This window comes from Gobius niger (assembly GCF_951799975.1).
Source record: "Gobius niger genome assembly, chromosome: 16".
Lineage (NCBI taxonomy): Eukaryota > Metazoa > Chordata > Actinopteri > Gobiiformes > Gobiidae > Gobius > Gobius niger.
Window position 1 is genome coordinate 21,079,826 of NC_136867.1, and position 23,420 is coordinate 21,103,245.

The following is a 23,420-nucleotide window of genomic DNA, read 5'->3' on the forward strand; positions in this document are numbered from 1 at the left end:
ATCGACACGGCCCTCTTCCTCCAACTGAGGACATTGACTCCACCTGTCTCACCTTCAGCGCATCACGGATGATCCTAATACACAGTCTCGTCAAGGTGTTGCCTTCTGGGATGAGACACTTGATGCAAACGTTGATAATTATCATCTTTGTCACTTGTAGGCACATAGTAATTAAAAAGTTTGCCTATACGTGTTCGTTCACTGTTCAGCTTTGCCTGTCTTCACAATGTCTTTCTCCAAACAGCTGCTGTTCCACTGAATTAGTGCCTCACGGAGGATCCGTGGCAGATGACACTGACCTCTCTGGAATTCGATTACGTCTGGGGTCTCTTGGAAAAATAAGTGCAAAATCTGGTGCCAAAAATCACCCGAAATGCCATGCGGGTCCTTTGTCAGAGCTCTTGTGACCGGCATAATGGAGTCTAAGCCACATAAGCAGATTCAGTGTGGAGAACCGTGACCTGCAAATGCGCATGTGCCATCTGGATCCACATAAGAAATGTTACCGAGAGCGTGCCCTTTTGTTCGGCTCCGAAAATTAGCTGGGGCGCGTTAATAAGTGCCAGACGAAAGCATATGCTGTGTGTTAAAAAAAAAAAAGAAAAGAAATCTCCTCAGAGTCATGTATCATCATGTCCTGCACCAATATCAAGTTTGATTTCTTTTTTTTTGTTTCTGGGAGTTTTTTTTATTTTAAATATATAGAGCAGATATGTGTTTTATATGAAGCTAGCTGCTTCACATTACATACACTAACGCTCAAAAGTTTGGGGTCACTTGAAATTGCCTTATTTTTGAAAGAAAAGCACAGATTTTTTTTCATGGGGATAACATAAATTAATCAGAAATACAGTGACAATGACTATTCTAGCTGGAGTCGGGTGTTCTAATGGTAGATTGTGTTCACTCAAGGCAAGGCAAGGCAAGGCAACTTTATTTATACCGGGCATTTCGTACACAAGGCAACTCAATGCGCCTTACAAAAGAAAATATGCGAAATTACAATCAGGTTAAGTCAAGGGTAATTGATGATTAGAAAACCCTTTATCAATTATGCTAGCACTGCTGAAAACTGTTATAGAACTGGCCTGGGTGACCCTTAACCTTTGAATGGTAGTGCAAACAAATCAATTGTGCATGCCATAATCACACTATACTATACACTATACACTATACTATACTGAAGAACAAAACACACTTTATTCCTCTATCACGAAAATAAAAAAAATACAGATTTTTAATCGGGCCTTCAATCTGTTCTGGTAAACTCCCCAAAGCTTATTCACCCTTGTTGCCCTGGTCGGGTCTAGACATATTGTATTGTAGTCTGGCTTCGTTTAAAATTGCCTCATGTCCCTTGAGCTGCAGAAAACGTGATTCCGTAATTGAGTTTTTATTATCTTTATTTACAAGAGGCAGGAATAATCTTGTTGTGTCATGCTGGGATGCAAATAATCCGCGTGTCTTCCTCGCTTGCCTACAGATGTTATAATGCCCCCCCCTCAACCCAACCCCCCTCTCCCCCCTGTCCCTCTCCCTCCCTCCCTCTCTCCCTCTCTCTCTCTCTCTCTATCTATCCCGCGCGCGTCAGTGGATCAATGCTCGGAGCTTCCAGTGCGCACGGGATGCTCAGGCACTCCACAGAGGCGCACCGCTGCGATGCCATGAGCGCGTCTTTCCGCCGCTGTATAGTTGAACCATGCGCCGCCGCTCGTGTCCTGCCGCTGCTGGAATGATCGGACCGAGACGGGCTGCTTTCACCTGTGGATTTGCGCCGCCGCCACGATGCCTTATTTGACCAAACCTTTGATTTTGGGCTTTGTGCTCCTGTATAGTCTGGTCGTCGCGGGGGGATGTCGTAAGCAGCACGGCCACCGGGTGAGGAGATGGACCGGGAGCGTGGAGAGTCCGACACAGACGCAGACGCAGACGCAAACGGTGAAGCATGGCCCGTAAGTACAATCAAGTGAATAAAAGTGTCGTCTTTTATGGCGAGGTTTATTCAGTTCATTCTGATGATTATGGTCAATTCATGCGCATCATTAAATAAATCTTGACTTGAACTCCTGAACCAACATGTCTCTTTAACTATGCATCTGTCTAAAGTAATGTCCACTTTTTAAAACTGTGTATGTAGTTCCAAAGCGCACCGTTGGATGAGCGTCATGACTCAATACCACGGTATAATTAGCAGAATTCACGCTGCATGCCTCAATTTGGCTTTTTATTATGAGTGCGCAACACTTGTGTGCAGTTCCGTTCCGTTTGCGCAAAGGTGTGGCCAGGAAACCTCTTTTGGGAGGTGGTGTACGTCTGACAGTGAAGCAGCGCGAGTTCATCCAAGTGCTGCTGCATGCAACAGTTGAGATCTCCGCCTGATTCTTCTTGCGTGGTCTCCGCGCGGATGCGTGCCAGTGTATGGAGTTGCAGCAGGGGTGCAAAAAGGCGTGAGGAGAAATGGGGTGTGACATTCCATCCGCTAAGGTCACCCCCCAACTGCGCATCACACCAGTCGGACAGCCAGTGACCACCGTATCATTCAGTGACATCCCCGCAGCAACAACTGGATGCAATATAAATGCTAAATAGCGGGTGGCTGCGGTGGGGAAGTTGCTGCGCGCGTCTCTGACCTCGCTGCGCCTTTTTTTGTGAGATATCTCGGTTTTACGCACGTCTTGACAATGATCCAGTCCGACAACCTGCGTGATACCTGACAACTACTTCTTCTTCTTAGCTCAAAGATACTATAGGAGTGGAGTTTGGAAGACGAAGCTGAATCTAATACACACATTGACCTCTTGTGGCCGTGAGGATTATGACTCAAATCAAAGGAACGAGGAACAAGGTGTGGAGATGTGCACTGTTCGCTGTCCAGCTTATCCACAATAAAGGGTTCACACAATTCACATTAAATACGATACTGGGCAAATGTGAATGAACTTCCCACAGCACTACAATAAAGACATGTCACAGAATTTGATGAATCGATATCACTGAAACTCCTGAAGCAGTGCCACATGAGTGAGTTACTGAGCAGAAACACGCCACACCTGATTTTGCCATGGGTTACTTTGCATCTGCTGTCCCCCGCTCGCACTCTCAAACACAATGTCATTCATCCTGGCCTGTTGTGCATGTTTTTAGTGTATAGGGGTACTGGAGTGCCTGGAGGAAACCGATGCAGACACGGGGAGAACATGCAAACTCCACATGGAAAGGCCCCACCCCATGGGAGCTGAGCCTGGGAGCTTCTTGCTGTGAAGCTAAAGCAGAAATCATTACACCACCATTTAGCCTTGGACATAGTTTTTGCCATATTAAGTCCCCCCTACTGTCGTTATAGTTATAGTTATAGTCATAGCCAGAGTTATAGTCATAGCCAGAGTTATAGTCCAGGTGTAGTTCTAGAATAATCAGGTCCTATATCCTTATTCTTTACTTCAGATAGCACCTGCTGCACATTTTTTTTAGGATGGCCTTTTGTGGAAATCTTATTAAGTTTTAATGTGAAAGCTCATGTGAACCCTTTAAACAATCACGTGCTGCGATGTGCAGAGCCAAGACCACACAGTATTCGTAACATGCATGGAACAGCTCTGTTGAATATTGCAATGACACTATGAAGTGCAAAACCCAACTCTGTCCTTGGGCATGAAACAGGCTTTCACGACACATTAGGGCACTGGTGTTGTGGCGATGGCAGTTTGTTTTGAAGTTGCTATAGCAGATATTGAAACGCTAACACAGGTTTGCGACAGTGGGGAGATAAGGCCAAGGTTTATCTGGGATGGTGCAAAATGAATATTCAAAGCGGAACAACAGCCTTATTCCATTTATTGAGATATTCACATTTTACCGTTTCCTCTCTAGTGGCGCGTCTATTGTGTCTTCAATGGGAGAAGCGTATTAAGCCTGAAACTTGAGTAGCTCTCATTCCAGTCATGATCCCGCTCGGTTTAATATGCAGGACCACAGTTTCAACCACTTTAAAACAGGCTTCCACAGATCCCACCGGTCCCCTAGCTGCCACCTTCTCTGTCACACGCTGATCAAAATTATATGTCTTTTTACTCATGTCAGCGCCGGTCCATGCATGTAAACTAGATCAGGACAACCAATGGGAACATAAAAAAAAAAAAATCACAGTTAATAATGCTTGGAAAATTCAGCATAATAAGTAAGCTTTTTCTCAAATGGAGTTTTTGGCCCCTAGGCTTTATTAGACTGGACGGTATCATCTGTTTGCTCGGTGTCTTTTTTCATTGGATCTAGTGCCTAAATAGTACATTTTTTACAAGTTTGGGGTGCCTTGTGTTTGTTATAGAACTTATTGTTTCCGTAGACAATGTTGTTGTTGCTGCGTCTGACCCGGCCTTCAACAGTCAGTGCTGCGCCCGAGGAGACAAGGTCCTAATTTGGGAATTAAAGCTCGCCCCGCTGTGAGGCAGCAATGCACTTAGCCACAGAAATGTCACAGGAACGCAGTTAGCTATATCTGCTCACTTCAGGTTAGTAACAAAGCTCAAAGGACCTGTCTGTTTTTTGCGTCATGGAGCGTTCCAGTCCTTAAATTTAAGTATGGTTAAAGTGTGGTACGTCCATTTCATGACGTTTATACATTTCCATGGTTTCTCTATCATTAAAATATTATGAGATGCTGTTTACAGTATGTTTGGTGTCCTGCCTGAAAATTTGTTAAATTAAATAAATGTCAAGTCAAATGTTGAGGTCTCAGGATATTTTAACTCTACAGGCACACCATGTTAAGACATAATGGCATAAAAAAAAAAAACGGCTTTACGTGTGGACATCCTCATGACCCTTGAACACAGACTCTCCTGAAGGAGTATCCGCCTTGTGAATGCTCTTGTTTTAGTGTTTTAAGTTTTAATTGTTGTGTTAATGCTGTAATCGTTTTGAATCTTAGTGCTGTTGTAATTGTTTTAACTGAATTTGATGTTGTTTCCCTTTGGGGCCAGGACTCCCCTGGAAATGAGATTCTTGAACCCAGTGGGACTTTCCTGGTTAAATGAAGGATATAAATAGATAAGTAAATAAAACAATCCAAGCCCACAAAAAGCAGAAACTTAACTGAATGTATTTTAGTGTTAAGCTCAGATCTGTACATTAATTAAATGGTAAATAAATGATCACGCCTGTTATATATATAGCGCCTGTTGTCGGCATTCAAAGAGGTCATCAGGTCATGATTTGCTATGTTTTAGTGCCAAAAGCTTTCCACTATATAAAAAAACACATTGAACAGGCAAATTCTCCATGTTGCCTGGCCAGCTATCCGCATTCATTATAAGATTACGCCTGTCACGCTAATTACTCTATCGACTTATCGTCCGGTAAATTACAGAAAAACAATATATTTTTAGGGTCAATAATTACTGTATGTGCATTTTTTTTAAAGTTGGTTTTAGTGGCATCAAGTGGTCCTCGATATAACCATTTATCGCGATATTTTCGTGCCTCAATCAGGGGCGGATATAGAGGTTTTGCCACCCCATTGTTATGTGGTCATCTGATCGAAGCTACTTGGGTGCATACATAGGCTCACTCTCAGTTAGTACTTTTTTGACAGGACAAAGAATTATATCAAGTTTATAGCTAAATAAGGAGCCAGGCGCCAACTCCTGTGGCTCCCAAGTTGATATTTATTTTAGAAACCCCCTACTTATATAGACAATGCTACTATTTGTGTATAATTTTGGGGGGCTCAGCCTGCATCTAAATGTAAAAATTGCCTTGTGATCAATCAAAACTTTCGCACTCCCGCTATAGACATTCGACAATGTAAAATGTGTTGCCACCCCAGAAATTATCCCTGACCCATGCTTGCCACTCCGTGATTTTTTTTCTAGATCCGCCCCTGGCCTCAATATATCAAACTTCAAATGTTGTTGTCATGACAGGCCATGGAACGCTATTTCTCCTTTTTATTTCAATGCACTTACCAGTTTGCCCTCCTTAACGCAGCGACTTAAAGGCTAAGAGCTGAGAGAGAGTACAGCACACATACAGCACACATACTTCAAGTGGACACTTTACAGAAGCTTATGTTGGCCACACGGTTGTCATACAGACTACAAGATTGAATCCTGACTGCAAAGTAGATCGGGCGCAGGCAGTGATAAACACAGACTTTTCTGCGAACCAGCCATTAAAAGAAAAACATGCTTTACATTACTCTCATAAATCTGACCATTTTCATTTATGTATCCATACGGACAAGGGGCTCTTTGCTCAGCGTGTGGCCCGAGTAGAAATAAACACCCCCCTTTCTGCAGACACTATGAAACCGCACTCATGGGGCGTCACGGCATGTTTTTTTGGACCGTGTGCAAAGAAATCACATCCCCACCGTTGCCACAGGGAGAGTCTGGCTTAAAAAAATCATATGCCTGTGAATCCTCGCTCACACTGAGCTATTCAATACTGAAAAGTGCTTCTAAGGAATGCGCTTTAGGATATTTGAAACTGTTTAAAAATGAAAAGGCGCTGCAGTTTCCCCTGAATAATATCTTATTTCACAACCACCTCACACGTTTGGACAATTCAATCAGTCATTCATGGCATTTTTATACATTGAAGAAATAATTACAGAGGCTGGATACTTATCAAGGGTAATAATATAATAATAATGTAATTTAAATGCATATTAATAGCTGTAGAGCTGAGGTTGGCCCACATTCAAAACGCTGTTTAGTATGAATGGTGCAAAGTCTGACAGCGCTGGCTAAATTGAACTCATAAAGAGAGAAATGAATTGGACCATTTCATGTAATTATTTTATAGACAGACATACTGTAGCTTGGGGTATTTTTGGACTCATTCATTCTAGTCAATCATTTTTATGAAGTAGTCCTTAATTTTAATTCACTGCTTGTTGTGGTTTCAGGGCAAGAAAACCCACCTCAAAATAACCATAAAGTAATTGGTCTTTGAAGTCTTTTTGCTCGATCTGCATAATCTATTTACATACATTGAAATCATCTCCTGAAACGGCATCAAAGATTGAAGTCAGCTCAATTTCACCACAAGTACACAAACCCCACAAAGCCCTCAGTTCAAACAGAGTATATCTAGATAACACGGATCAGGATGGTCCGTGGTCCTTCTGCAGAGTGGCACGCTGTGATGCAAATATTTCAGATATTACAGTCTTCCTTTAGCAACTTAAATGGATGCATCCCCAAAGAGTCCACTTGTAGGTTTCTCATCATCATGTCCCGCTTGCACTTACAGCGCTTGCCAAATTGGCAGTAGAAGTTTGAAAATGCAACACACTCAGTATGCATTAAGTAGTTATCGCCTTTGGACATTTCTGACCAAGTAGAACTCTAATTTCAACGAATCATCAACTCTTTTTGAAGGGTGTTTTAAATTGATTGCTTGTTGTGGCTTTGGGGCAAAACAGTTCTTTTATAAATAAGCTAAATTGAAATGTTCACTAATGAAGCCATTGCAAGAGAGTTAATGGTTAAATCCTGATATCAGCTTTTTGATCTCTCTGTGGAGTGGAGTTGCTACGTCTCACCAATGGCACCACAGACGAGGAATGTGCGTGTTGAATTCACGTTGTCCTTAGTAAGTGAGTGAAGGGCTGCCTCTACTTGTCAGCCATTCAAATAACCAGCCTCTTCAATGGCCAATAGTTGTGGCAGAATGTACTGTAAATAGATAAGAATATTAACTATTAAAACCAATTATATTTGTTGTGATCCAATCTCATTGACATGAATATTTTGGCGATCAGACCCCGGCAGTAGACATCGATATACGGATTTTAGTTAGTATGGATGGTTAGAGTTAGGGATGTCGTCCCCCAGAGCCTGGACACTGGTGGTGGTATGAGAGACTATTGAAGGATATAGCAGAGCGAAGCCGTGGACAGAAGAGTTGGTGGTGGGTCGCAGCTCAGCTGGGAAGCGGATGAACACTGGAGACTTAAACGCAGGAACGCGGGTAGTGGCGTAGCAAGGGAACCATGGGGCCCCAAGCAAGAATGTCGGTAGGCCCTCTGGTGGCTGCTCGGTGTACTGCGCACAGAGAGAGAGGACGTCATTTGGGCAGGAGTGAGTGACCTGACAACTCCGATAATGCAGTTCTCTGCATAAGTTTTCCTCAGAACAGAAGGCTGAGGTTCTTTAGGTCATGAAGACTAGTGTTACAATAAACTGGTTTCACTATTAGAAATATACTCTGGTGGAGCCATAAAAAAGTCCGTCCACTGCTCATTATAAGTTAACATTAGGGACCCATGACTCACTAAAGCAGCAGCAGGATGGGGATGAACAGCGCCACGGAGCATTGGTGGACAGATAATGTAGCTGCATCACCAAAACCATTAGGAACACTGTGTATAATAAGCGTTGACTGCAGGCTTCCGAATAACGAGTTGTTTTATGGGGGCCCTTGACTGTTGGGGCCTCAGGCAGCTGCCTGCCTTGGCTTATGACAAGCTACACCTTATGGCAAGCTACGCCTCTGGCCGCGGGCGATGATTGGTTGCGACGAAGGTGTGGCTCTGCGCTGATAGGTTGAAGTTGAGGTGCGGCCCTCGCAGATGCGATCATTAGAGGTAGGTTGTGCGGAAATTAGTCTTCCAGGTTGAATTTGCACTTGGGTTTCATTTCCAACATCCAAATTCTTCACAGCAAATCAACGGGAAGGGAATCTTGTATAGTGCAGCACAGGGAGTTTCTAAGTATGTTTCACCACTTTTTGGAATAAAAACTGTCACATTGTTGTTGTTTTTCACATATGTCTGTATTTACAAGATGGAGAAGGACAAAACCATTTTATTCCGCACTGTAAAAAAAAAGTTATATATATTGATTTTGATATTCGAGCGATCGCTGTAGTTGTTTACTTACGATTTTTGCCGGATGTTATGGTGAACGGTAAGGCAATAGCTGATGCATCCAGACCTCTAATGCTGCTTCTGTTACAGTGCAAGAAAAGCAATGCCCTGTTTATTATTTTACCTTTCATAAAACTATGTATTTAAGCATTAATTATCCGACCACAGCCCCTGGAGGTGACGACTTTGCGATGGCTCGAATTAGAATCCTCTTCTGTAAATGAGCCGGAACAACTAAATCAATGGCCATGTGTACCATTTGTTCTAGCTGAAAGTCCTCATGAATGAAAAGTGTGAAAACGCTGCATGAAACTGGCATTACTTGCATTTCCGACCGTACAAAGGGAACAAACAAAGCCACATATGCCACAACTAATGTATGTTTTCCATTAGAAAAGTGCTCCTCCGGATTTCATGCAATTCTTGATTCAAGTGTCCTAACCTTTCCTGTCACACTGTGCACCTGCAATTATCCCAGCAGGAAGCCCTCTCTGCATCACACTGCTCTGCTTCAACAAAGGAGACAGACAGCTTTTTGGCAGCGCATTCATTTATCACATTAAAGTTTCTCTAATTCCCTTTTGTGGCATTTTCCACGCTCTTTGTTGTTTTGCATGTATTATAAATAATCCTAAGGTTTTGATCCCTTCCTTGAGCCATGCTGTTTGGGGTAAGAAACAGGTTAGGCGTTAATGATTTCTGTGTGAAATTTTATTCAAAGTGGAGTTTTAGTCCTCCTGCAGAGCCCTCCTGCAGAGTCTTGCTAAGTTTCTAATCTTGACTCTTCTGTTTTTCTTTCTTTTTTTTTTTGTAGCTCCTTGGCCAAGAAGCCTCCAGATGTCACGAAATCTCGCAAAGTCAAGACGGAACATTTGCTCAAAGTAGATGATCACGATTTCACCATGAGGCCCGCTTTTGGAGGTGAGTCTGTGTGTGTCATTTCCTCTTCCGAATCTTATCCGTCTAACAAGAACTGTGAGAGGAACATTCAGCATCAGCACTAATCCAGCCGCAGTGCATGCAATGGTTGGGTACATGCATTATACTAGATTATACTAGCGTGCCAGACTAGCCTGGAATCACTTCTGGTGCCTATTTTTTGTAAGGGTACCACATAAAGTATGTTTCCTACTTTTTCTTTTACTTCTACTTCAAGTACACTCTCTTCAACTGGCACATTTTCACACAAAAGATGAATATGTTCAATTTTGGAGCCCATCTTCGGACTTGTGGGGCTAACCTTTGCGACAGTATGATTTAGTGAACCTTGTAGCACCATGGACACACTAGACGTGCCCTTCTGCTTTTCTAGTTTGAGTGATGCTTTTATTTCAGCCAAAAATGAAGTACCGCCTAAGCCACTTCCAAAAAAAAAAAAAAATCAATATGGCTCCGGACAGAACATGGAAGCAAAGGGAGGGCCGGGACTCAATGTCCCCTCTGAGATGACATGAACTGGGCTGAAAACCCTGTCATGTGGTTGAGAACGTTACCGCCACTAAGTGCCTCCGAGTCCGTAATTCATTGGTCCTTCGAGCCCGAGTTCAGATACATGCTCCTCTTTGATGTTGAACCAATTTAAAGAATCCATCAATCCACACTGAACTAATCATCTTTCTCAATGTAATCACGTTCTCTCCATGAGTCGTGACCACAGTCTAGAGTGACATTTTTCATTCTCTTGGAACTCAAAGCTTTCATTTCTCCAGTGTAGAACGTCACAAAATAGCTGTAGCGGCTTTGACAAAAAGTTCTCTGTATTGCCGATGCGAACAGAAGTTGGTATGCAACTTGTAAAATGTGTAATGCGGCAACCAAATATATCATTGTGGATTAGTAACATGTCACGCGGATGACAAAGATTCCTCGTAATAATGCATTGCCTTTGTGTGGCGCTTTTTCAAATGCTGAAAGTGGTGGTGGTGGTTATCACTGATGAAACAAGTGCATTTCTCCATTGTGAGATCAATAAAGTCCCATCTTATCTTGTCTTCTTACCGTATGTAGCCATAGTAACTCTGAGGTACATTTCTGGGAGTGTTTCTGCTCCATATACTGCCTCTCTGCTCACCACCAATCACTCCCCACACAACAACAGCAAACACAGCTCAGAGCTGAGATCGAAGTGACCACCTTTTATAGGGCCTGTATATCAGAAATGCGGCTATAGCCATAAAAAGGTCACTCACTCTGATATTTTGTTGGACCTCCTTTAGCTTTGATTACAGCACACAGCGAATGTGTGCAGTAAGTTTCCATAAGCTTCTGTAATGTCAAAACATCCAGTGTATCATACATTTTTCACCAAGATCTTGTATTGATGATGAGAGTGTGTGACCACTTTGCAAAACGTCCTCCAGCACATCCCAAAGATTCTCAATAAGGTTAAGGTTAAGCTCCCTAAACCACTTTCACAACGTAAGCTCCACAAATCCTGACATTGTCATCTTGGAATATGCCCGTGCCATCAGGGAAGAAGAAATCCATTCATTCATCCACTCTTTATTTACTACAGACACATAAAGGTCCATAATACTGAAATCACCTGGTCACTCAGGGTGATCAGGTCTTCAGCTGATCTCATTCTTTGGGCACATAGTGTTGCTGAACCGAGACCTGACCAACAGCAGCAACCCCACATTAAAACACTTTGCTAAATCCAGGTGGCCATATTTTTTTTTGTCTAGACACCTTCTGTCAAACTCTTCTTCTCTGCACTGATTATCATATGTGCCTTTGTTATGCTTCATTTCTGCACTGCTGCCTTAATCACTGGAGCACACAAGGGGAAGTGCGCTCTACTGGCATGTTGTATATTTTATAAGGGGTATTTAAAACATCTATTATTTCAAGTAGAATAAAACAGACAAAATACCGAGATCAAAGTAAAAAAAGTTGTAAAAGCCTCCATTAAAAATGACCACAGAGCCTCTGAAACTCACTCATTACGTGCCGTGTTAGTGAGTGGGATATTTTTCGGCGGCAAGTAAATATTCAGTCCACCGAGCAGATGTGTTAGTAGTGAGCAAATTGGAAGGGAAATGATTTCGGTGAGTTTGACAAGGGCCTAACTGTGATGGCTCAACAACTGGGTCAGAGTGTTTTTCCAAAGTACGGCTCGTGTGGAGTATTCACATTCAGAAGCGGTCAGTGTCTGTCCAAAGTGGTCCAAGGAAGGAACAGTGGTGGTTTAAACAGCCTCTATTGGTGCCATGGTGCCAGAATTGACTGAGGCCTAATTTTTGTGCAAGGATCCAGGATTTTTCCAACTCATGTGTGATCTTTTGGCAGCAGGTTGAATAGACAGAAAAGAGAGATGTGACAGAGACCCTTTTTTGTGTGTGTAGAGAAAGAAAACACACCACTGAACTGACAATAACCTCAGATTCAACTTGTCTTCTATATGCCTTGTACATCAAAGGCGCTATCATGTTCAGAGTGTGACACAAACCCAGGACATGAAAATAGACAGTTAAAGGAGCAGGCCACTGCTTTTCCATACTGAGATATGCTCTTACCCGAGCTTAGACGAGTTGATGCGTACCTGTCTGGTCTTTACGCATGCGCTCAGTCAAAAAGACTAAAGATGTTGTTAGCATTTTGCGTTTTGTGAAGTTAGAAGCGATCAAGCTCTTCCACGGTTTCGGTATTTAGATACAGTTACGTGAGTGGTTACACGATCCAAGTACAGTTACACTGGTTCCATAGAGGAGAGGAGGAGAGGCTGAATGATAGCAACTTCTTTGATTTTTTGCGTCACTGAGCACATGCACAAAGACCAGACAGGTACGCATCAACTCGTCTAAGCTCAGGTAAGAACATGTCTCAGAATGGAAAAAACGGTGGCCTGTTCCTCCAACAGATACACGTTTCAAGGTAAAGCTAGTGCATACCAGCTGTGTCTTGTCTTTTGTCGTTCTCGCCGTTCCCATCACCTCTACAACAATTCTGAAACGCAGTCTCCAACGTTTTTCAATCAGTTAAAGCTCCAAACGATAATTCAAGGATTGGTACTCATTCAACCTGTTTATCTTCTCTGTCCTTGTGGACTTTTGAAGTGCAAAAGGATTTTACACTTCAAGCGCTCAACAAACACATAGAGCAACCTTCTGCTTTCTGTTCTGTCGGAAAGCGGAAGGTTGCGTTGGGATTATGGCTTCTTTGTGGAAGAGTCGGAGCTTGTTGCGGGAGGTCACAGTGGAAATGGGTCTAAAAATAGCACAGGTCCCTCCAGAAGCTACAGAGCTCCAGTCGCGTTAGTACAAAGAGTCTCGCCGCGTGTTTCCTTGAGCCTCCCTGGAAGACGAGTCAGCAACACAAAAACATTATTAAAGTCTGGTCCTGTGCTCCTCAAGAGGCGGTGTACAGAGATGTTGCTTGTTTAATGAAGGAGACAGTTGTGTTAGGTTTGCAACGCTACTGTATTCAGTGAAATTGTGTCTCCTGTTTAATCTAACCTAAGGTCTAAAGATGGGTTCTGTTCCCTCACACTGCACTTTGGACAATGGACTTAAAGATTTAGATGGGAAAGTGTCATTTCAAGGGCCATTTTCTCCAAATGCATTTTTCTCAAGTTGGTGCGACAATATCGCCACATAGTAGCACCTACAGACTTTAAATTTTCGAGCTCTTGACTAAGCAATACTCTGAAGGTTTTTTAATATCAAATTTCTTGCCTGATTCATTGGGTTTTGAATTTCAGAAAAACAAGGCGAGATTTCAATATTTCTGTTAACAATATATCCAAAATCCCCTCTGAAAACCTCTTTGTAACTACCGGTAATATGTCAACAAAATTAAAGCAGTACTAAGTAACTAAAGCTCCTAGAGGCCATAAGTGCCACTGCAGGTGTCGTAGCATGTTGTGTTTTTTTACTCAATAATTGTCCATGAGAGTTAATACTACGCTGACAAAAAAGACAAAGGTGTCCCAATGTATTCCAAAAGTTAGTACGGGTGCTCTTGGGAAAGGGATCCAACTTGCAAAAAAACAGCAATCCCGGGCACTCCAAACAAATATGCACAGCACAAGGAAGTACTTAAAAGGCCTTTCATTATTTTGGTTGCCAAGCCAACATGTGTTGACAGCCAGTTCTTCATCAGGGCTTAATATAAAAAAGGAGACAAAGGGATATTTTACATCCAATTACACAATGGAGATCATTTTCTTTCACCCAAACTTGTAAATACTGTTTAAGTGGCGCTAGCCCGCAGTTAGCTTTGCCTGTTAGCCTGTTAGCTTGTTCTTCGTGACTCCATTAGTGTGTATTGGGGCCTCCAACCCGTAGGCAGCGAATTTGCGTGGTTTTCTGGCCAGAGACACCAGGGGGAGATGAAAGACCCCCCCAATCATCCCATTAACACTTGTATTGCCCCCAGAGGGACTATGGAAAGGATTTATTAAGGTAAACAAGTTATTTAGTTCTGCTTCAAGCCATGAATTTAAACGTGGCTCAATCCATTATTCTGATTTAATTGACGAAAATATGGGACATCTTGGGCATTTTTAGGCTTATTTTCAGGCCTTATTTTTATATGAAAACATAAAATGACTAAAAATACATTTTTTCTCATATTAACGGCAGTAATCTACAGCAAAAGTTTCAAATTGATATCTCTAAATGTATCAAATTCTCGTCTGCTCACTCCTCCCCGTTTAGCATAACTAAGTTCGACAGTGAATCCATGGCAGATTTCCAGACTCCTCCAACCCTTCTCTGATCGAGCATGTTCCTAAAAAGGGCAAAAGGGCGGGATCTTCACTGTAGACTGTAAACTGTAACGGCCTGTCAATCAAAGTCCGGCCCTCATTAGTATACGAGTAATCTAAAATGTACCTTGCAAAAACCAGCCTCGTCCTTTTAATTGTACCGAACCCAACGTTAACACAGGAGAAATATCTCGCTGTAGAAAGTTTTTAAAAATTAGGCGCCAGGCTTTACAGTTGCCTAAAACGTGTCTACAGTGCAGTGCTTTCTAATGGGAAACTAGCCTGTTCTGCCACCCCTATATGGAGGTATTATACTGTAAACAATGGAGGGCAAAGGTGGCCTCGAGCATCGCGGTCATGAAGCAGAGTAACCAGCGGCCATTAGTCTCACCTTTACTCGATACAACTCTCAAGTCGTAACGTTTAGAGATCACAGACTGGACGGGGTTGAGTTGAGGACGTTTCACCTTTATCTTCAGAGGCTTTTTCTCTTTCTTTTGCTCTTGTAATCTTAGCTGTTCCCCACGTCTGCGTATTTGGTGTAACAACTCAGCTTCTTAACGACGGACTTGGACTTGAAAGTGACTTGAAAACAAAACAGCGGCGCAGGAAGTCACTCGGTCTTTCCATTTTTACGCCGAGTGCCACGCTTGTAAATGACTGCCGCTTCTGCACAAAGTTACACGGCATTTCTAAAGTTCACGCTCACCTTTAGCTGAACAACATTTGCAGCTTCAGCAGACTGTTTCCCTGCCAACTCTTCTCGCACATCTTCATCTGACAGACACAGGTGCAATAGGAACAGAAATATTTCATGCAACTGCAGACCCTTTTCTGTTTATTGACAGTCACTGGAATTTACATATGGGGCTGTGACCTGACTTCCATGTGGGCGATAGCAGCGCTGAAATCAAATATATCATTTATTTTAGCCTGCATTTTGAGATTATCGTCAAGGATAAACCAAAGATCAACTCCATTTCATGTATTTTACAGTGTACTGTAGGTACAAGAGACAATATGAACTTACATTGATTGTAGATCGGTAGTGGTGGGTACTGTTAAATGATACCAGTACAGTATCAGAAAAAAAGGTTTAGGTAGTACTGCTATGGAAAAAATGAAAGTACAGGTACTAAAAAAAAAAAAAAGAACTTCTATATTTAGATCCAAGGTTTGTTTGCTGTTGGTCGAAGGACAGCGTTAAAAGCAGTGACTTGGTAAATTCACCTCAAATAAATGTATTTTTTCCCCTCCATGTTTGCCCCTCCTTTTCCCATTTTCCCCTTCATTTGCTATGACTAATTATTTTCTCTAATTCCCCCATTATTTCCCCTTCCCCCCTCCAATTTATTCCCAATTTTTGTCTTATTTTTGCCACAATTTCTCCCACTTTTCCACAAATTATTCACCATTTTTCATTTCATTCACATTCCTTGACATTGGCGATGAACCAGATATTGTACATTTGTATGGCTCTGTCTTCTGGTTCTCGATGTCAAATATTTTAGTATAGGCATCGGAAAAAAGTATTGTTCAGGTGTCGGTATCAAAAACCAAGCATCGTTGAAGTACTGGTATCAAAAAAAAAGCAGCGGTACCCATCCCTACAGAGAGGGTCTGCTATAATCATTTTTATCTTTCTTTTCTGGGCAAGGAGAGAGACATTTGTGAAAATACGGTGGCTGATTGGGTCATATCTGCATAGCCTGTTTTTTTCCAGCAAACAGTTGTAATTCAAGAAATTTCGTCCTGTTCATTTGATCCATCCTCTAACGCTGCTGGGGCAACCTGTCAGGAGCAGAGGGGGATTGCAGTGCAGCGCCCTATGATAATGGTCCGGAGCACTTAGCTGGAGGAAAAGCCTATTGTATAAATGTACTTTACACATAGCAACTCAATCTAAAAAAAAATATATGCAATGCAAGATTATGATGATTTCATGATGTGATGGAGTGATTTACCACAAACACTGTTCCACATAGCAGTATGCTGTGGTCAACATAAACAAAAGCCTATATACTAAGCCGTATAGTGGGTATTATGGCGCAGAATGTGGCTGTCCTATGCACTGCTGAATCTCATATCTCCCCCTGTCACTCTGGATAATGGATTACATCATGTGACTTCTGGATTGGACGCTAAACGCCAACACATGTCAAGTGCAATGTCCAGTGCTTCTGTCAGATGATTGAGACGCGATCACCGAGCGTCAGCTCGGCCTCGCTGTCAGCTTTACTGAACCTCCAAATGCTACAAATTTAGACTTTGTGACCCCACACCAAAATCTACGCTTTTGAATCTATTGTCAAGTCAGTATGGAGTTGTTTCTTTTTGTCAGTGCAATTTCACGCTGGGATATTAACGGCGACATAACACATTTTTCTTGTTTATTATTTTATTGTCTCCCCCCTTAGATTAGAGAATGACAGAACTTTACCCATAGCTGTACTTTTGATGTCCCTGTCTTTCGCAAAATGGCGGCGCTCACGTTACTTCATCAAAGCATCCAAAGTTTTGCAAGCTTTCTCGTTTCATTAGTAGTGTCCACGGTTCGCTACTGCCGTATTTACGTGGGATTTCAAACGCTCCAACCCTGCAGGTGGTCTCTTTGCTCTCTGGATTATAACAAGAACGAGGGCCTGACTCTGCAGGTGCGATGGCGCATTTAAAGATGGCTTGCATGAAAAGTGGAGCAATGAAAGTTTCATTTCAAAGCCTCTGCCATTGTACTTTTGTTCTCTGTTCTGATCCGGGCAAACTGGTCATGCCGTTTTGCTAATTATCATTTATATTAGAGCAAGAGAGTTGCATTGCCTTTGTCTAGTTTGAATGGCAGTTTTGAGATTCAGTCGGATTAGATCAGAGTTACATTAGAATCGTCGTACTTTGGTGTGATATTAGTAATGTTGTAAATGTAAAGTGTCAGTGTCAGTGTGACACTACATGCAAAACCTTTTTTTTCCTTTTTAATTTTCAGGTTTTAGACCAAAGGGATATTTCGGGATTTTTGACGTTGGGCCTCATTTCCTAGTTTTCCAGAGTGTTGTTGATTTCTGGAGATTTTTTTTATTTTTGAATTCATGCAGTTATATTTGAAGTGTTGTGGTGCTAGGCTAGTGCTAGGCTTGTGCATGTCAATGGTAACTAGTAGCCTGCATTAAAAACCTCTTCAAAATCATGGAGTCGTCCTCCAAATGTTGCCATATCTGATTTGTAGAAAGTTCCTTTGTGAATTCCCCGTGTAGTAATGCCGGCCGCAAACTCCTGTAGATCCAGAAACCCGTCACTTTGCTGCTGTGTATCTTACAACCAGGAAGCTGATGCTGCTCAAATATAAGTTATTTTAAATGCAAAAGGGTTATATTTAAAAAAATATTCAGTCAACACATTTATATGGGTAGTCTGGTGTTATAAGTGATTTGATCAGGTGCACTGTGCTTGGGTCAGACTTTTTTTTAATGCAGGCTACTAGTTACCATAGACATGCGCTAGCCTAGCACTAGCCTAGCACCACTAAACTCTTCAAATATAATCACAGTATGAATAAAAAATAAATACAAAATCTCCTGAAATCAACAACACTGGATAACTATGAGGCCCTATGTCAAAAATCCTGAAATATCCCTTTAACATATAAACTTTCACCCGGAAACAAAAATACGTTAGTGCGATAATATCTCCATATGTAGCACCTACAGACTTTCCAGCCATGACAGAACAATATTTTGAAGTTTTTTTCAAAGGGATTCTAATCTAATTCCTAGCCTGATTAACTGTGTTTTGAATTTCCAAAAAATAAGGCAACATTTTTATTTTTACACATTTTTTCCCACTAATAAACAGCTTATTTTAAACAAGATATCCAAAATCCCCTCTAAAATGTATTTGTAAGAGGAACTTGCAATACATTTTTCCTCATAATTCAATTCAAATTGATATGTCGAAATTTTAAAAGTTTCCTCATTCACCTGCCTAAATCCCAAGCCATAATGATGCAAAGAATTTTGAATTTTCATTTGTCTAAGGGTAAACAAAAGGGGAGAAAGCAAAGCAAAAAAAAGATCTACCACTTGTGTACAGTCTACAATTGTCTCTTTAATAATACTTTAATATACTGCAATAGTGTCTCACCAAATGGCAGTGTTCTATAATTTTTAAATCTTTCTTTTCGACTCCAAACAATTTCTACGACTCTCTACATTATCTTTGGTTAAACTCATTATTGTATATGGCTTGTAATATAATGTAGAACAAGGAATGGCCCCGCTGAGAATTATGTTTAACAAGAAGGCAGTCTATTTTACGGTCTACGCCGTAGCCCGTCCCGCATCCGTTGACTAATACTACCCAGAGGAACGGGGCTTAAGTCGCTCATTAAATTTCATCCATTATCTTTTCCCCCGAATGACATAACCATAATGTCCGTCGCTGGTGGACACACTTTCGAGGAGATGTTCCCGTCTCTGTGGATGGGGTTGGTTTGCGAGCGTGCGAGCGGTCGGCGGTAGCATGTGGCCTGTATTACTACTTTTAATCCAAGCTAAAATAACACATTAAGCTCACTGTTAATCCATGGGAGATAGATAGATTCATTTGATGTAGTAGCATGTTCGAGTGTCTACTGTACGAGCAAGCTGCTGTGTGCTTTTCAGAAAATGCGACGGCTTAGTGCTGGATTTACAAAGAATCCATACATGCTGCCTATTAATATGTAGAGATGTGAACACTAGGTACTCTCACTGATCATCGGACCTATATGTGACAATGGTTTGCTGCTGAACCTGGTACTTTTGCAGTTTGAAACATGATGTGTATATATTTCTTTAAAAAATAATTTCTTCTTTTAATTACATGTATCACTGTATTCAACAAAACCTATTTATTTTAAACACATTTTCATCACATTTCAATAATATATTTTTTTTTATGTTTTCACACCTCAAACCCCTAAAATATCAGGAGGTGCAACCGTCCGAGCAAAAACATCATGGCATAATTGTATATTAAAGGTACACTGCGTAACATTTTGGACTATAATGTTAGCCTCAGAACAAAACATGCTCTCAGTGACCAGCTTGACACAGAAAATGCTATTACTGCAGTGGGTAATCCAAGAATGGATCTGGATGAGGACCTAACCTGTTTAAAGTTCAAATTCTGCTGACTTTAGTCACATCTCCATGGAGACGAGCTGGAGACGTACCCACTCCTGGTAAAGTTACAGTCATGTCTTCGGAGAGGTGAGCCGCTCACAGCAAAAGCACATGTTTGCTTGTGCATGTATGAGGTATTTTTCAATGATGAAAGTATCTGTCATAAAATAAACGCTTGTACTTCAATTTTATTTATTGGGTAAATTCTGTAATTGCAATTGTAATCTTAAAATATCAGGGTGGCACAACCGTAAGAACAGGGCTGTTATTTTGAAATAAAGAGTAACAGCAAACAGGATATAACATCAGCCAGAAGAACAAGTCGTCTTTATGGCTGAGTGAAAAGGTTTGAAAACGTTTTGTGTCAGGTGGTACAACCGATGTAAATATTGGGAAATATTATTTTATTATAAAAGTTTTGAATTAGTTTTGAAAGTAAATGTTTTCCCATGCGTACAAATGCTAAAGCTAATGTAAGAGTCCACATAAAAGACAATTTCGTTTGAAATGAGTTGCTAATGTCAGGTGGTGCAACCACACTGTCAAGTGGTGCAACTGCAAAAAATGTCAAATTGCCTTCTAAAAATTACAGGGATGCACTGATACAATACTTATACTGGTACAAGTTATCAGAGTCAGTACTAGAAAAAAAGATCAGATATTGGTTTAAAACATGCGATAATGAACCAATAACAGTTTTGGGCTGAGACCGAGCACTCCGTCCGTGGTTGTCGTGTTTTATTATTGATAATAGCATCAGTCAGTTACAAATTACTGATGAAATGAGAAAGGCTGTCTAAGATATTCTTGGCAAAGATTTAATTTTGTACAAAATATTGTAAACTTTTTACAGTTTAGAAAAATCTCTGGTGCACCACCAGATATTTTTTAGACTAAGAAACTATAAATACATCAAATGTTATTTAACAAACATAACTTGTTTAAAAACATAATTATCAACTCGATAATATGCATCCCATCAGTTTTGAAAAAAAAAAAACCTTATACATCGTTATTCTGGGTTGTCAAAGGCATTTTACTCATTTACTTTTTTGTAACAACAAGCACAGAAAAGTTCACACCATTAATTGTGGTCCACACTCTCCTTTCTCAACACATAAATTCAAATATATAGCAAAATTTGATACTAAATTAGGACAAATATCCTTCATAAAGAAATATATTGCAAATAACACACAGCAGGCTTAAAGGTACATTATGCAACTTTCTATGGAAGAAAAAAAAAAGATATTTGTGTGTATTTGACATTGTAGTGACCCAGTGGCTGTATGAGTGCTCAGCATGGCACCTTTACCTTCGATAATGGTGAAGATCTACAATGCTGTAGGATCAATTGTTTTGTAGGTTTTCTGGTGAGAGGTTCCGTCAGCAGTAAAAGCCAACCAACCAATTGATCCTGGAGCACCCTAGAGACCACTGTGATTGAAAGTAAAGGTGCCATGCTGACCCCACTCATACAGCCACTGGGTCACTACAAGGTCAAATACGCACAAATATCAACTTGTTTTTCCATAAAAAGTTGCATAAGGCACCTTTATGGTTTGGAGTAGCTGAAATCAAATATTTACAATTACAGCAACAATGTTTATAGGCTAGGGGTTTGGAGACAATTAATGCAACATTTTCAATGTATAGCACCGCAATCAATTCTAATTATTGCATGCGAGGGCTGAACCAGGAATAAATCAGTACTAAACCAAAGAGCAGCAAAACATGGACAGAAATAGGTGTGGGAGGTCTAATATACTGTAGTTCCTGTTGTGTTCTGTCGATGATGTGTTATTTACACTAGTGGATCTCCAGAGGTAAAATCTGACCGATAATCTCAAGTGTGAACTATGTTGGGCAGACAGGAGGTATATAGACAATGACATGAGCAGGTGTGGGTCTAGCTGGCCGGGGGATTGGAGAAGGAAATGAAGAAGGGACGGACCATTCAGAAGTCCCAAGGTCCCCAGTTTATCAGCCTCCTGAAGAAAAGGGAATTCTTGCAACGACAGAGGATTGCGAGAGTGGATCTCAGAAGACAAGAAAGCGAGGAAAGTATCAGCGCCTGATTTTTTTTTTAAAGTCCAACTGAAGGGCTGTAAAGTTCGGAAGCTCACTGTTTAGTTGGCTGCTGAGGTTTCCAAACACTGTGGTCAGGGGGTCAGGGGTCCTCGAGGTGAGAGGCCATGCTCGCGAGACACAAAACAGGCAGAAACACTGTCAAGATGGGTCTAACTGAAGAGGGCTGAGCAATGGCGTAATCCTGCTGGCAGATAGGAGGGAGCGCTGAGTGAAGTGAACAGGAACCCAAGGGACAGGGGAAGTGGTCCCGGGATGCTCGTGCCACTGTCAAGCCCTGTATAGAGATGTTGTGAGCTAATTGAAAGAGGGTCCCCACCTGATCACCAATGAAGTCCCACAAATTCAAACCACAACGACCCAGAAGGCAAGCAATTAGTTTTCTAAGCCCACCAAGAAGAGGGAGGAATGGATAATCCCTGGTAGGTGAGGTGGCTGATATACAAGAGCCACCATGCAACTACACAACCTCAAAATGAAAGAATTTATGATAATGTTAATAAACAAGCCAATAATCTGATCCAAGCCTTTTGATGGAAGCACTTAAAGCGCTCACTGCTTCTCTATTGTATGGTTGAAATGTAGAGCTTAGAAGTGGATTCAAATAAGGAATATGAAGGACAGCAATACATAAAGCACTAGAGAGATATAAAGCCATGTCTCTGGTTGGACAGAGTTACTGTTGCCAGGGAAATCATTGCTGTGAAACACTTTTTATGCCATTTCCAAACCATCGATGCAGAAAACAGACCCCCACACCAACACAGACAAAAGCATAACCTTTTAGTCCTACGTCTAACCATGCAGTGTCATACATCAACAATTATCTCAAACCCCCTTCCTATGACAAGAAAACGCCCCTGCTGTGTCTATTTCGTGTGCACACTGAAAGCATGCAGCCTCACTGTAGCAGCCCCCAGTCCATTCACTCGCTCACGGTGCTGCGCCTAATTACTGAATAACTGAGCTTATGTCTGTCTGCCACAACTCCAGATGACCTTTCGTCCACAGAGACTGGCCGCTTTCCTCCGCGGGGGCCGCACACTCGTTTGTGTCATTAACTTTCCATCAGCGCACCGAGCCTTACCCTCAGCTCGGCCCTGCACTGCCTCTAGGTAACAGCTCCTGTGCCAGCAATGCCTCACATATTATTGCCATTGTCACCCCCAGAAATTCAGCGGCTGCAAATTATATTTAAGAATTTCTTTGGGATGTTTTCATGGTCAAGAGTAAGCTAAGTGTTTCATTCCAGCAAGGGAGAGTGATGCATAGTCTGCGTTTTATCGGTTGTGATGCCATAGATACAGATGGCAATGAGTCATACATGTGGCTTAGCCAAGGGGGGAAGAAGTTTATTATGGGAATCAAAATGTTTCACTATTTTTGCCGTTTTCTGGAAGACTGTAAACATATTTATCATCAGTGCTTAATTTGATCCCCCGTTTGGTGGAACGCATTCCCCAATTTTCAGTTTTTCTGGGTAAAGGATCTTGGTAATATTTAGGAGGATCCGACAAAGATTTGATCCAATATAATAGGGTTTCATGAGAGTGTTCCGTCAAATGTTTTGGCTTGTTCCCCGAATCCATCACAT

The 23,420-nt window shown here is 41.6% G+C and overlaps 1 protein-coding gene across 1 annotated transcript in view; it reads left to right on the top strand.

Moving 5' to 3' along the window:
- The first annotated feature begins 1,601 nt into the window (after window positions 1-1,601).
- The window catches only part of gabrr2a (gamma-aminobutyric acid type A receptor subunit rho2a), a 67,011-nt gene continuing 45,192 nt past the window's right edge, over window positions 1,602-23,420 (top strand). The window contains exons 1-2 of the mRNA XM_079573521.1: window positions 1,602-1,952; window positions 9,687-9,793. Coding sequence (XP_079429647.1) covers window positions 1,786-1,952; window positions 9,687-9,793 — 274 coding nt within the window. The 5' untranslated portion in view covers window positions 1,602-1,785. The remainder of the gene's footprint in view (window positions 1,953-9,686; window positions 9,794-23,420) is intronic.